Consider the following 12989-nt stretch of genomic DNA (forward strand, 5'->3'; position numbering starts at 1 on the left):
GCACAACCCGTAATTATCTCTCGTCTACACGTGCTAGATAACGACTCCCCAGTCCAACGACGTCGTCGCATCTTCAAAACACGCACACACTGATGCGCCTGCCATTAACTTCTACTGCAACAGGAGATGTACACACCAAAATACATACAACAACAATAATCACATCAATCAACTTTCTTCATAATTTTCAAATTTAGATCTTTAAAAAAGTAGAAACTATCAATCAATTCAATGATATTTTCGGTTACATCGAAGTTTGAGCTTCTCTAATTCCTGAGAACATCCCATCAATCCATTCCTGTTACTTCATAAATTTGTATGTGTTTATATCGTTGTAAATTATGCTTTTCTAAGATTATTTATCACTTGTTTTGCACTATCATTGTTGTGAATTGTGTTTTTTAAGCCGGTTTGGTTGAATTGTGGTATGATCTTGTAGTGTTGTTGATAATTTGATACAAGTTCGGTGATATTTTTCGAAATGCAAGGTAGTTTCCACTGATTTGTATGTGAATTATTTTGTTGTTTGTGCGATGAAATTATTTGTGTTATTGCGTAATTGTGGAGTGATCAGAAAGTTCCTTGCTGTGTCCGAGTGTTGGACTAGATGATAATTTTGACTTGTTTTACATGTTTTCACACTCAACTGTCGGTTGAGTGTCCGAGTCCGACACAGTTAGGGAGATAAAATTGAAGTCAGGGTGACGGAGTTGGAGAGTGTGTGTTAGGGCTATCTTATATTATTATTCTGGACGCGTGGAGTTAGATCAGGTGGTGTACATGTTTTCTATAATAACGCGGATGCCTCGCAGGCTGTACTGGTTTGTGAACTGGTTATTGAGTTACAAATGTGTGCGCTTGCCTGGACTTATGTGTAATAGCTTTGTGTGTGTGTGCATTGAGTGAGATGGAGGTTGGAGAGTGATGTTAGTTAAAGTACTCCCTCCATTCCTTATTAACTGACGTTTTCAAGTTTGATTGTCGTTTTCTGTTTCCAAAGTCTATCCAATGCTCTATTTTACGTCAAAAGCCCTCTACTTCAGTTTCTCTTTTCTTTCAATACATAAAATCATGAGGCCAGTTTTGTAATTATCTAGCTATAGAATTATTTTTGTAATGTATTAAGTATTCTTCTCAGTATGTGTAATTAGGTCAATAATGTTACGTATTAAGAAATGGAGGGAATATTTTATTTATTTCCCTCGATTTATACTTTGTATGAAGTAAATTAAAGATTTAATTCTTCACTCTCAAACATTATATCTTGGTACGCATTGTTGCGCACTCAGTAATTGTTCATGTCATGTATTTGATTTGATTCTTCCATTAATTGCAGTCAGCACATCATTATGTATTAAATTCCACAAATGACATGTATATGAATATCTCTCTTACAAGCCTCAACCGTCAAAGCTCTGTATGCAATCATGAAAAAGTAGGCACTGAGAGTAATTTCAATTTGCTAGTTCATAGACTGTAAATATCAGATTAAGTGTGTAGCTTTTAGGCACCATAAACATGCAAAAGTACTTCATAGTTCCTATTATCCTTAATGCTAAATTAGGCTAATTTCTGTGAATGAATTTACCTGTTTAATCAAGTCAAACAAATTGAAATAACAACTGTGAACTCTTTACATAACTCTATATTGGGAAGTTTAGACATAGATGGATAGCAAGAGGGAGGGAGGGAAGTGTAATGAACATTGATTAATTTCGCTGCCATAAAATTAAATGCTACTTAGCTTGGTCAAACATAGATTAGATGTGAATTAATTATTAGAATGACTTGCGCTGTATATCTAAATGCTTTTCTGGTGCAGATGCAGAGTTAGTGGCACTATTAATATATCATTATGGGAGTCTCTGGAAAATGGATCAAAGCATTGATTGGTTTGAAGAAACCAGAAAGGTCAAAATCTTCAGAAAAAGATGAAAATGTTGGTTCGCATCTCAAAACTCTTTTTAATTCCTTTGCATAATTGCATGTTAAAGATTGAACAGTAGTATGAGTCTTATTTATAATGCTTTGTTGATATAATTTTTGGTTCAAATTCAAGTCTACCTGCAGAATTTTAGAACTAGGGGCACACGAAAATGAAGAACTGATGAAATATATCTGATTGTACCAAACTACACTAAATACTGTATTTGGCTGGTTAAACCATCAATTTATCAACTCTTAATTTCCGATAGATGGAAATACTGAAGATTCTGGGTCAGTCCTCAATCCTTAGTATTGTAAGTAAAACCTTGAGGTGAACTGGAAAGACTGCAACAGACACACATACCAAAAAAAAGAAAAAACACAAAATGAAGTTAGACTTATGCTGATAGGATGTTATTTTTCACTTTGAAAAGATCAGATGTGATGTGCTAATGCAGTAATTCATGGTGTTAAATTAGTCAATATCTAACTTATTCCTGGTTGACATTGTAAACACTTGTCCTATTAAACTCACATTTGTGTATAGTGCAAATTGAATCATGCGAAGAAAACAGTTATTGTTGATTAAGCAATCGAGTTTCCTGAAGCAAATAATGCTTTCAATATGAAAATGTGAAGATGTTGCAATTTGTCACACACACACTTCTAGAAGTAAGGTTCCCTGTTATTTAAGTATATCTAACATCCTTTGATAAGCCTTAAATTTTTTACTTGCTTAATCTGTGTTTAATCTCTTATATTACATGATCTTTGTAATACTTAGAACTCTTATCAACTGTATGATTCTCCATTGGTTTCTCAATATTTCTCATATTATGCCGCCTAAAACTGAACAACCCAACTAAGGAACAGATCACACCATGGCAGCAAAATAATTATTGAATTTGCCCCTCATTTTTGAAGAAACTGCCTGAAAACTGTAACCTAAATCCCTAGTTAGAACTGGAAAGAACATTGCATCTACAGTAATCTTTCTTTAAGTTGCCAAGCTGTAGGATTGAAAGTGGAACTTTTTATAGTTTTGTAGATTGTAAAATTAGTTGGATACAATTGCACAAACTGGAAGATAATCTTAGGTAAAGTATCGAACGCAATCATGCATACACAAGTAAACTCTTATATAGGCTGATTTCCATAGGTGAAATATGGTAGGCAATTAATCGAATAATTAATGACCTGTGATTGGTTTATCCCAATAAGCCATCTTTTTTTTCAAGCTAAATAATTTATTATAGAGAACCATACAGCATCCACAAGAATAATCAAAATTGTACAAACACATTGTAAAAAAGATCAAGTCAGGGTTTCCATCATTTTAGTTACTACTGTGAACAAATCTTCAATTGTGGCATATTCCTCGCTTGTATCACTGAAATTAACAGTCTTATGGAGAGACAATCTAACAATCTGTTGTAGTCATGTGGAATATGCGCGCGCGCGCGTGTGTACATACATATACATATACATATACACACATATATATATGTATGTATGTATGTATATATATGATATATTTTTAGCGTACTAATGTGTTAATGACTTGTTAGAACCAAATATCTTTCAGTCTTAAAATGTGAATTGTTCTTCATCTAACTTTACCCAAATTAGTGCCCTTTACTGCTTCAACATAGGCCTACTGTTTTGTCAGCATTTGTCATGATTCTCTGATCTGTGGTAAATCTTAATAACGAAAATTTTCACTTTGTAGAAAGCTCCAAGTTCCGGAAAATTTCTGCATCGAAGAAGGCATTCGGTTAAAATTGAAAATGACGTACTTCAAGATGAGTTCAATCTCAAAACTGTTCCACCAGTCAAAGCAGAACATTCAGTGTCAGATGCTGGTGCATTTTCTTCCAATGTTCTTCAAATGGTTGATGCATCTCAAGTTGAACCGAATATGAGAGAGGAACGGGCAGCTACATGCATTCAGACTGCCTTTCGTGGACTTCTGGTACCAAATTTTTTCTTTTGGGTTGTTAAGATGTTTCCCACCAACTGTCTACTTTATTTTAACTAATAAACTACTGGTACCAGACTATAAGTTAAACAATGTCTTGATTTCAGTCTTTGCATATTTTCTCTTGCTGTTGAAGCAATCCATATTCAGATTAAGAAGGAACTTCCACACAAATGTTAACTTGTGGTGATTTTAATTTGTTTTAGTATCCTATAGTAAGATGGACCATATCAGGTATAATACTGACAAGAAAAATCTGCAAGTTAAAGTAAATCTGCAGTGGGGCTGAATCTGACTATGAGCCATATTTGGGTTGAACTTGAATAATGTTACTTATGTCTTAAAGATGTATTCATCTGTTTGGTTAATTTTAGTAGTTAAAGAATTATTTGTTAAGTTTTGATCTGATGTATGCTTTGACTTCAGATTAAAATTCAATTTCTTTGGAAAAACATTAATAAATTACCTTATAGGGGAGTGTGTATATTGGGATTTGGGTTATGCAGATAGAATTAGTGTAAAAATAGTGGGGATAGTACCTTAATGGTACTAGTTACTTTTAGCATAAATTTAGCATTAATGACACAAAAAAACAGGATACTCAAACAAGCTGATAGTAATTTAAAATGGGTGGCTGTCCACTTTTAGCGGTCAAACATGGTCTATAAGACTATAACTGCAACTGGAAACAGAGAAAGGCTCGAGGGTTACTAGCTCTTTGCATTAGGTCTTTTTTGCTGAAAGAAGTAGTGAGCTTTTGCAATTATTTTCAATGTGAAATAAATAATTAAATCACATGAATATATCATGCTAGTAAAGGTTTTAAAGGTATGTTGGCTTAATGATAGCCTTCACAAAAAGGCTTGAAGCACACTTACGAGTCAGCTCAGCCTTCCCTTTTCATGACTGTAACCTTGCTGCTGCCATACTAGTGGCAATCAAGACACAGAAATCAGGTTTCCATGAAAAGGTAATATTATTAAATAGAAAGGAGGTATATTTTATGACGAGAACACAAAATTTCATATGGAGTTAACTGAGGAAAGGCAGTTCCCAAACAGATCTTCTCTTTCTAAGCTATGCATTAAATTTTCCCTTATTAGTGTTCCTTTTGTTCAATGGCAATATATTAATCTTAAAGGTAATCATAGGGTATTAGGCTTATAATGTCTGATAATATTGCTCATCAGTAACCTTTAGGCCTTTCAAACTTGAGAGTCTAGGTAAATTTTACCTTATTTCATGTGTCAGGGGAACAGAAGAGAGTTTTAAGAAGTTCTACTATAACCATTTCTCATCTTAAATTTTAATGTAGATATCCAAATCTTTGAGGGTGATTAAGGCAGATTCTGAATTCATCAGCCTGATATCTTTATATCGACTCTCTTTATTTAGTTATTTCCTTTATAAAAGAAAATGTTGCCTGAAATTAATGTGATTGCTTGGTTCCTCTTTTTTATAGGACATTATCATAATCAACTTCCCTATCCCCAAGGAACTAGCTGTTATCAGTGCTATTTCACTACAATAGGATTGGGTGACAAGATCAGTGCTAGAACCAATTAAACAGGATATACAGAGATCAGATATAAGTATAGCTAAAGAGACTATTTTGATTTCATGTGACATTTTCAGTACTCAGTTTCTGTTATATCTAAAATAATTAAACATTTTGTAGTTTTATTTTAAATTCACAATTAAACAGTATAAGATGTGATCATTGATTAGCCTGTGGAACATGTGTCATCAATACAATATCTCAACTTCTCAAGCCTAAGTTTAGTAAAATATGAGTCCACTGTTTACAAGACAATTTGTTATACATAAAAAATATAAAAACCTTTCATAGCTTTTTAATTGTTTAAATGACCTAAGAATGTTCGGCGATGAATTCCAGGCTAGGCGAGCACTAAAAGCGTTAAAAGGATTAGTAAGACTGCAAGCACTTGTCAGGGGGCATGCTGTAAGAAAACAAGCGGCAATTACACTTCGATGTATGCAAGCTTTAGTGCGAGTCCAAGCTCGTGTACGAGCTAGAAGTGTTCGCCTGGCACTAGAAAACCAGACATCAGAGCAGAAACTTAAACAACGACTTGAAGATGAAGCCCGTGTTCGACAAATAGAGGTACGTATTTAGTCTTGTATGCCATCCTTAACATATCTCTTAACTGTCAATAGAAACTGAACATTTAGGTCGCATGCTCTATAAGTACCCGAACAAGTAACCACAGTAAAGTTGATTAAAAGATTGATGGAAATGACATTATATTCTAAAATCAACATCAGGTGTTACATGGTCAATGGTTTTGTCATGAGTTGGTTAGGGAACTTGAGGCGCTGTTTTAGCTTTTGACTTGAATGATCTGGTACCCACTGGTTGACAGAAAAGGCTATATGTTCTTTGTAACGGGTTTCTGTGCTGCTAGTAGAATAATATCGAGGGTAATACTATAAAAATGTCAGTTTCAAATCAAGTCCTTTCAGTTAGAGCCTACAATAGACAGTCTTGTAGCAGAAAGTTTAGGTTTGAAGTGTCAGCTTGAGAGGAAAAGTATTTAAAATTGTTGATGTAAAATTGAGCTTGCATTATACTTGAGCCTAATATATATCAAGAATTTCCTGCTTTGGAACATTTTATGGTTTATCCTTTAGTAGAGTGATTTACAATTCGTAGCATACAGATCACTTCCATATTACAGAAGCGTTACCTTCCACCGCCAGCACTACCTGATACTGAATAACTTACATCGAACAATTGTCAAGGAAAAATACAAAGATACCACATAGCTTTGAGTTAAAGTGTAATTTGTGGATTAAAATTTAGCATGCTCCTTCATCAAGCTTCCTATACTATAGCCATAAACGAATATATGCTCTCTTGATGAAAATTGTACAAGCAACCTATTAGTTAATATGATGTTTGTGTCTTTATTGCTCGTAAGTCGTAACTGGTGTAGTTTATTCTTCTACATCTGCTTAACTTTTTCCTTGCAATCTGTATACAGGAAGGCTGGTGCGATAGTGCAGGATCTGTTGAACAAATTCAAGCCAAGTTGGTGAAGAGACAGGAAGCGGCAGCAAAGCGTGAAAGAGCCATGGCATATGCCCTGGCTCACCAGGTAAACATTTTTGTCCTTCATACCAATGTTTGGAAGACGAACAAGTTTATTCTCAAAGCTGGTCAGATATTGTATATTCTATTTAAGTACTTGCGTTTGTTGGGGCACTTAGGTTTTGCTTGTCAGTGTTTTAGATTATTAAGATTAATTACTTGACCCACAATTGTTTCGTAATTGTTATAAATTTCTTAAGGTTAATGATGTATATGTATGTGTTGCAGTGGCAAGCTGGATCAAGGCAACTGGCACCTTCATCTGGATACGAACCAGATAAAAGCAATTGGGGCTGGAAATGGTTAGAAAGATGGATGGCTGTCCGCCCATGGGAGAATCGTTTTCTTGACATCAATCAGCGAGATGGAGTGGCAATTCAAGATAACGAAGCTGGTGACGGAAGGAATGATAGTTTGAAAAAGTTTTCTGCCAAGAAAACTATTCCCTTGAGGACCGAGTCAAACACCACTAGTGAGAAGATTGATTTATCAAATTCCGTTGGCTGTAACTCTACTGCTACCAGGTCCAGTGATATGCAAGAAGCATCTGGCACATCATCCACCAAGGTGAAGACGAAACATATTTTTGAAGACTTGGTCGAAGAAGTCAATTCAAGGCCTGGTATTGGTTCAAGATCTCAAAGTAATCCTAAAGAGAGATCGTCACTTTCGGATAAACAAGGAAGAAGGAGACAGTCTCTTCCAAATATTAGTGAGTTGTGCACTTACTCTCCTCATGTTCACGTTCATGCTTGGTTATCCACTTTTTTAATAATAAGGGCTGTCTGATTTTCCGCAGGATTAAAGAACAATAATTAACTTTCTCCCTATATAAATTACTTGTGTGTGCCTCTGTTACTTTGAATTACTGCCTATTTGGACATTAGTATCTGGTGTTAGTTACACTTTAAGCTACATCATCCCTCACGACATAAAAGAGTTCCTTTTTTATTTTTCCGTAATAATTGTGTATGCATTCTGTCATTTCTTTTGCTCAGTTTCTATTAAGATATGCTAATTTTAATTTTAAGAGCTACGTTACTCCTAACAACGCCCAAAATTAGGAATTTTGACCAAGTTCTGGCTGCTCTTAAATAAGGTGGACCCTCTCTGATCAAGATTCTGGTGGTTCAAAGTCTAATACTGTAGTTAATTAGTTATATAGCCCCATGGCATATTGCAAATTGATGCTGTGCCACTTTTACCCACTTTTAATAAAAGTCGATCAAATTTTATAATTAGTAAATCATTAAATCTTACTACTAATCGGTGAAATTAGTTAAACTGTTAAAGAAACCAATAGATATTTTTATTTTTATATTTGAGAGATAGTATTAAGTAAAAAAAGTGTCAGGACCTTACAAATTGAGGACATGGTCACATATGTTAAGTGAAAAATATTATAATTTAGTATTAATAATTTTGTTTGCCATTTCAGGTATATAATTTTGTTTGCCATTTCATGTATAGTTGAATCATATGCTACTTAAACATGATAGTATGCTTGTTGCAAGTCAGAGCATCTCCAAGAGCCTCCTTGTTGGCTCCTAAATATAATATAAAAAATGTGGATCTTAGTATTTAGGACAAAGTTAAGAGTGTAAACTCCAACAATACTCTCTACATCTCTTCTCTATTTCATATTTTATTCATATATTGGACTCCACTATAACAAAAGAGAAGGAAAGATGGAGGTTGATTGGAGGGAAGGATTTTTTTATTGTGAAAAAATAAGTTAGGAGTCATGTGGTGGCTCTTAACTTTGAGGAGAGAGGAGAGAGAAACAAGAGGCTCTTAAACTTAAGAGTCTCTTGGAGCAACATTTTGGTTCTCCCTCCTCAAATCTCAAGTTAGGAGCTTAAATGAAGAGCCTCTTGGAGATGCTCTACTCCTATATATCTTCATTACTAAAATTAGTGTCAGTGGTTTAACTGTTAAAGTGACAGAAAAGGGACTACATGAAAGTACTACTGTCATCGAGATGTGGGTTTTTTGCATTTTAGAAAAAGATAGTAGTACTACAGTATTAAGAGCAACTCCAATGGGCTCCTCAAACAAGTTCTTAACTTTAAAAGTTAGGAGGATATGAAAAATTAGAGCTCCAATGGGCTCCTAATAGCTCTTTAAAAATTTAAGAGCTTCATCTATCTCCTTTCTTTTAAAGAGCATCTAGGTGCTCCTAGCTTATTTTCATTGAATAAAAAAATCAATTCCTTCCATTCCTATTCACTTCTCTCTCCAACTTTTCTCCCAAATAATAATAAAATATGAGTTAAGAGCAACTATAAAGAGTAGCATTGGAGCTCACACGTTATTCAATGTACTAACTCACTAGGAGTCACATTTTATATTATTGTTTAAGGAATGATTTAGGAGCACCATTGGAGATGCTCTAAGAAGATAAGTGTCAGTTTTGCCTTCCTGACCAAATAAAAAAAGTTGTCAGTTTCACTTTACTAGTTGACAAGAACGTAAGTTCGAAGATGCTAACCTTAAAAGTGTTCAAGAAAATACTCCTATGCAAGTCTAATGTCTCTTCATCACTAAAATTAGTGTTTTAACAATAGAAATTGGAAAATTTTAAGTTTTAATGATTACAGCCTCTGGAACACATTTTCTCAATTAATCGCCGTATAAGGGAGATAATATTAGGATATCATACATGTCAGAAAACCAGTTTTATATTTGAAGTTTGCATCATGCATCTCCAGAATGAGTTCTAGTTTGCCTAAATTAAGTTCTCTCTGTTTCTAGTTTTAAAGTTATGGCTTGATTTGGTTTGACCAGGGAAAGGTGAACAAGGTGTTGGTGTTCGTACAAGCAAGCAACCAACTGGAACTGTTGTAAAAAGATCGACCACTCAAAAGCCTGTTAAAGATAAAACCATGACTAATGTGCAATGAGCCAAGTTCATCAGTAATTCAGTATTGATCAGGTAGTTGATTATTTGAATCCTTACTCCCCACTCCCCAGCAACACCGTCCAACAGTACATCAGATCTATGTATATATCAAATCATGTCAAGCTGCATTGAATTGGTCCAGTCTCGATTTTCGATGGTGCGTTATTTCATTGGCTGAGCTCTGTCGTGGAAATAAAATAATCAGCTCGAACGGATTAAATGCTACTATGTGAAAGTTAACCTATTAATGTAAATTGCCAGCTGCAAGCCTGCAAGCCTTGTTGTATTACCATCTTCGTCGCGTCCATTTTGTTGTGTAGTGTACTAGTGTTCGTCTAGAGTGATTTTCTTTTTGCAGTTGAGGAGACTTTTGAAAGTGTAATGTCATCTATTGTAAAACGATGTTTAACATGTAACAACCACCATGTGCAGTCTGTGCGATCCTCGGCATATGTGACTATCTTTAGTTGAATCCCGTTTCTATTTCTGAGTATCTCTTAAATGCCTGCCTAAAAGATGTCTTGTTAATACCAACCAATTCAAAATCAATTTTATTCGGAATCCCCGCGATTCAAAGTAGTTATAGTTGCACAATTTCGGATAGACTGTGCTCCATGTCAGTACGTGTACCTGGGTATGGTGTCAGATGAATACTTGCTGCTAGTATTAGCAGGTCTGCCTGTTCGTATCTCCTGTCTCAAAGTTTCAAGAAGTTTAGGAACTTTTTCAGCTTGATGGCTGATGCTGTCTACTAGCTGCATATTTTCTTTTTTGTTTTTGTATACTAGTACTAGTACAGCAGCTAAGAGCAAGTCTCATTATTCATTAATAATATATAATAATGAATCCTAGTGAGGCTTAGTGATTTGGGTAATCTATTTTTAGTGTCAACTCCAATAACAATCTATATATTTATCCTCTTAAGATTATTTTAATAATAAATTTGAGAGAGAGAATGGGAAAAGAAGGGAAAAAACAAAGAAAGAAGGAGAGAGATAATTATTTTATTCATATATATTAAATAGGTAATGGTTAGGGGTTACTTATAAATAAGTAATGGCTAGGAGAATTAAGGTTGTGCTAGTGATTTAGGATAACACTAGGATACAAACACAAATACTAAATTTTCGTGTCGTTTTCGTATTGTGTTTTCATGTCGTATGAAAAATTGTCGGATCTATATAAAGCCAAGCATCCAAGCAATAATAAAAATTCAAAAAAATAAACATCAGATAAACTAGCACAGGTAGGAAAATTTATGAGATAATCCTAATATTGTTAAAAATTGTGAAGGATCATTAAGATTAATTACACACTTTTTTCAAATATCAAAAGAATTACTCTTATTAAATAAAACTATTAAAATTTATCATTATTTTTTTGAGGAATTTTATAAATCACTTATAATCCTCTGCTTACTTTAAGGCGCTGTTTGGAAGTTAGAGGCTTGGGGCAAAACTAGAGGTCTGGGGTGATTTAGAGGTTTGACCACTAGAAACCGCCAATATAAATGTTTGGTAGTTAGCGGATTGAAATAAAGGTTTGGACCCAAAAAGTTAATTTTGAAAATGTTATTTTGAGGAGTTTTTTGGGTTAGAAGTTTTAGTTTGTGTCAGAAAAAACTAATCAATCAGCTATTAACCAGACAGTTTTACGAGAAACCGCTAATTCAATCCGCTAGTCAAAACATCTATTTCAATCCGCTAGTCAAAACATCTAATTCAATCCGCTAACAGCTAACAGCTAACCCCAAACAGGTCCTAAATAATAAGTCACTTTTTTGACGAAAGCCAAACGACACCTGTACTCTTCTTACATTCAATATGGGTAAACAATTCGCAAAATATACTGTGTACATTTATGAACTCCCTAATTTTGGCATGTAGTGAATTCCCTGAGTACGTGCCTGCAAGACTCCGTTTCATTTCTAACCAGTTTGTTCAACCACTTTTCAAAACTAACCAGTTTTTTTTCGAGTTTTCAAAACTAACCAATCTAATTCATATGAAAAATGACGACCCAAACCAAAATAAAATCACAGTTAGGGTCGCCATTCCAAAAGGCGACCCATGTGCTTGCATGCCCATATGGCATATGCTGTGCTTTCTAAACATACTTGCTTCACAGACTTACCCTTTTTCCTGTCCTCAAAATCACCACCCGAAATCTCCGATAATCCTCTTTTCCCAACAAGATTCGTAACATCTCCTAAAGCACTCCTTTTCTTGGAAACTTCATCACAAGAATTTTCCCCACTCATCATAAATCAACTCTAATCAAACAAAGCTTCAATCTTTAAACCCTAAAAACGCATCAAAATCAAACCTTTAGTAAACTGTACATCTCAATTAACACCAACCAACATAGACTAACAATTGAATTAGCAAAAATCGGAAAATTCTTATATGTTATTTATATTATTATATTTTATAATATTATATTATATAATGATATAATATAAAAAAATCATATAATGATATTGTTTTACACGGGCGACCCTGGCCTATTTTTTTTTAAAAAAATCATTAATCGAATAATTCTTATACATTATTTGTGATATTATATTTTATATTATTATATTATGTAATGATATAATATAATATTATAGATTGTAATATTTAAATATTTAAGCTCATATTGAAGTATAATTTAAAAGGTAATTATATATATATATATATATATATATATATATATATATATATATATATATATATATATATAATTCAAGTTTTAGTAAGTATCTAATTAATAATGTTGTAATTACATAGCTAGTAATATTCGAATTATATTTAATTCGAATATTAAAATTTTAATTCAGATATTAATATTTTAATTACAATATTAATATTTCGAATATTATGTTTTTCATTTGATATTTTAATTTTGAATATATTAAATTCGTATATTATAGCATATTAATATTTATAATTTTTCTATTTTAATTCGAATATTAATATTTTAATTGAATTATTCTTTTTAAATTCAATTATTAAAAATTTAATTCGAATATTAAAATTTTAATTCAGATATTAATATTAACATGCATTTGGAAATGTTTCAGAGACAACATC

At 33.4% G+C, this 12989-nt stretch overlaps 1 protein-coding gene across 2 annotated transcripts; it reads left to right on the top strand.

The window, feature by feature from the left end:
- Positions 1-117: 117 nt before the first annotated feature.
- On the top strand, positions 118-10405 carry LOC108220049 (protein IQ-DOMAIN 5). 2 transcript variants are annotated; one of them, XM_017393690.2, is made up of 7 exons: positions 118-316; positions 1823-1939; positions 3656-3898; positions 5802-6029; positions 6910-7023; positions 7245-7728; positions 9804-10405. In XM_017393690.2, the coding sequence occupies exons 2-7, from the start codon at positions 1856-1858 to the stop codon at positions 9917-9919; spliced, it is 1269 nt and encodes a 422-aa protein (XP_017249179.1). In that variant the 5' UTR covers positions 118-316; positions 1823-1855; the 3' UTR covers positions 9920-10405. The 2 variants fall into 2 exon arrangements, with proteins under 2 accessions (XP_017249179.1, XP_063950461.1); XM_064094391.1 differs by lacking the exon at positions 118-316 and adding an exon at positions 470-488 and having other exon boundaries at positions 9804-10060.
- The last annotated feature ends 2584 nt before the right edge of the window (positions 10406-12989 follow it).

Source organism: Daucus carota, chromosome 5 (genome assembly GCF_001625215.2).
Source record: "Daucus carota subsp. sativus chromosome 5, DH1 v3.0, whole genome shotgun sequence".
NCBI classification, from domain to species: Eukaryota; Viridiplantae; Streptophyta; class Magnoliopsida; order Apiales; family Apiaceae; genus Daucus; species Daucus carota.

Bases quoted from the DNA above. Each gene is read 5' to 3' on its own strand.
- LOC108220049 (XM_017393690.2), top strand. From the start codon at position 1,856: ATGGGAGTCTCTGGAAAATGGATCAAAGCATTGATTGGTTTGAAGAAA. The intron at 1,940-3,655 runs GTTGGTTCGCAT...TTCACTTTGTAG, and splicing joins CTTCAGAAAAAGATGAAAAT to AAAGCTCCAAGTTCCGGAAA. The intron at 7,729-9,803 runs GTGAGTTGTGCA...TGGTTTGACCAG, and splicing joins ACAGTCTCTTCCAAATATTA to GGAAAGGTGAACAAGGTGTT.